This window comes from Sinocyclocheilus anshuiensis, unplaced genomic scaffold (assembly GCF_001515605.1).
Source record: "Sinocyclocheilus anshuiensis isolate Anshui unplaced genomic scaffold, SAMN03320099.WGS_v1.1 scaffold657, whole genome shotgun sequence".
In the NCBI taxonomy this organism is placed as follows: Eukaryota; Metazoa; Chordata; class Actinopteri; order Cypriniformes; family Cyprinidae; genus Sinocyclocheilus; species Sinocyclocheilus anshuiensis.
The window spans coordinates 111,732-113,374 of record NW_015539858.1 but is presented as its reverse complement, the minus strand read 5'-3'; the positions used below and the strand labels follow the sequence as shown (position 1 = coordinate 113,374).

At 40.5% G+C, this 1,643-nt stretch overlaps 1 protein-coding gene across 1 annotated transcript in view; it reads left to right on the top strand.

Moving 5' to 3' along the window:
- Positions 1-976: 976 nt before the first annotated feature.
- Positions 977-1,643, top strand: part of LOC107684867 (histidine triad nucleotide-binding protein 1-like) — a 4,374-nt gene continuing 3,707 nt past the window's right edge. Inside the window, exon 1 of the mRNA XM_016481238.1 lies at positions 977-1,087. Coding sequence (XP_016336724.1) covers positions 977-1,087 — 111 coding nt within the window. The remainder of the gene's footprint in view (positions 1,088-1,643) is intronic.

Below are 1,643 nucleotides of genomic sequence, written 5' to 3'. Positions count from 1 at the left end.
TATATTACTTCGCTACGTAATTAAAGCTGTGACAGTTGAGTGCATGAAGTGTTCAACATTCCACACTTAGTTTTTTCGGTTATTTAAGTGCATCATCCGGGTATTTAAAGTGCACTTTTTCTTTTTGGAATGTTCAATTCCCGACATTAAACAAATAGCCATTTACATGCTTAGGACGTTTGCGTTGTGAAGAATGTACAGTGAGACTTCAGATATAAAAACGCTGACTTGTTAGGCGATGTTTTCTCATTTAAATCCTACAACTTCCTATTAATTCAATAGAATGTATGGGAATAATAGGGTATACCAACATGGTGGCGTGGAGTCTTCACTTTTATGACGTCATGAGCAATCCAATTCTCTATTATAGATCAGTGGTGTGAACGCACTATTTATACAACAAAATGTCATGAAATAGTGCATAAGTACGCGATTTGGGACTCACCTAATGTATTACAATTGCCTGCTATGAACTTCCTGGAACTATTTGAAAGGTATCAAATCGCGTACTTATGCACTATTCTATGACATTTTGTAGTATAAATAGTGCGAGTACTGCGTTCACACTGAAAAATCCAAAAAGAAAAAGTGCACTTTAAATACCCGAATGATGCACTTAAATAACTGAAAAAATTAAGTGTGGAATGTTGGACACTTCATGCACTCAACTGCCGCAGCTTAAATTACGTAGCGAAGGGGGAGGGGCTACCAGACTTCAATGCTGAATGACAAAATAAACATATAATTCATACACTACATGGTTGAGTATATAGTGCATAAGTACATGGTGTATAAGTGCATCATTTGGGACGCAGCTGAAGTCTACGTGAACCACGTGACGATCAAGCATTTCGAACTTCCGTTGTTGCAACTCTCTCTTTCAACGGCTCTGGTCTTAGCTCAGCGTTGAGTTGTGTGGGTGCGCGTGCGTGTGTGCTTGACAGCTGCGTAGCTGCAGAAGCAGATCTTTGTGATCATGGCGGATGAAGTGTCGCGAGCTCAGAGCGCGCAGCCGGGAGGAGACACGATATTCAGCAAAATCATCCGTAAAGAGATTCCTGCGAACATCTTTTATGTAGATGATCAGGTGCGATGTCTGCTGTTTGTGCAGCTGTACTGCAGTCTGTACAAGCCTCCTTTGTCGAATCCGCCGGGTGCCGCTCACTCAATCCGCTGTGTGTTTCGTTGTGAAAGCAAAACTACTTTGTTTGGCCTTCCAAAAGAGGACATAATGTTTCTATAAAGTGGGGCAGTTCCAACTTTGCAAGGACAGTCTGGCGCTTCTGACTCATAGCCTGTAAGTACGTTTTTTATATTTAAAGAATTTGCCACTGATGATTCAAACGCGAGTTTGAGCAGTGTAGAGTAGCGCTTATTGTTTGTCATTTCTCCGATCACAAATGCAGACATGGTTTTATGTTTACGCGGTGCAATATGCAACGCAAAGCGTAAAAACACAGTACAAGTCACACATTGCATTACACCAAATACACAAAATAATGTTCTTTTTAGCAACATCATATGACCCCTTTAAAATGGCTTCAGGCTCGATTTATACCAGTGAGTCATTAAACTGATCTGATCACTGTTATCGATGCATTTGCAGTTAAAGGGGTCATATGATGCTGCTAAAAAGAACATTA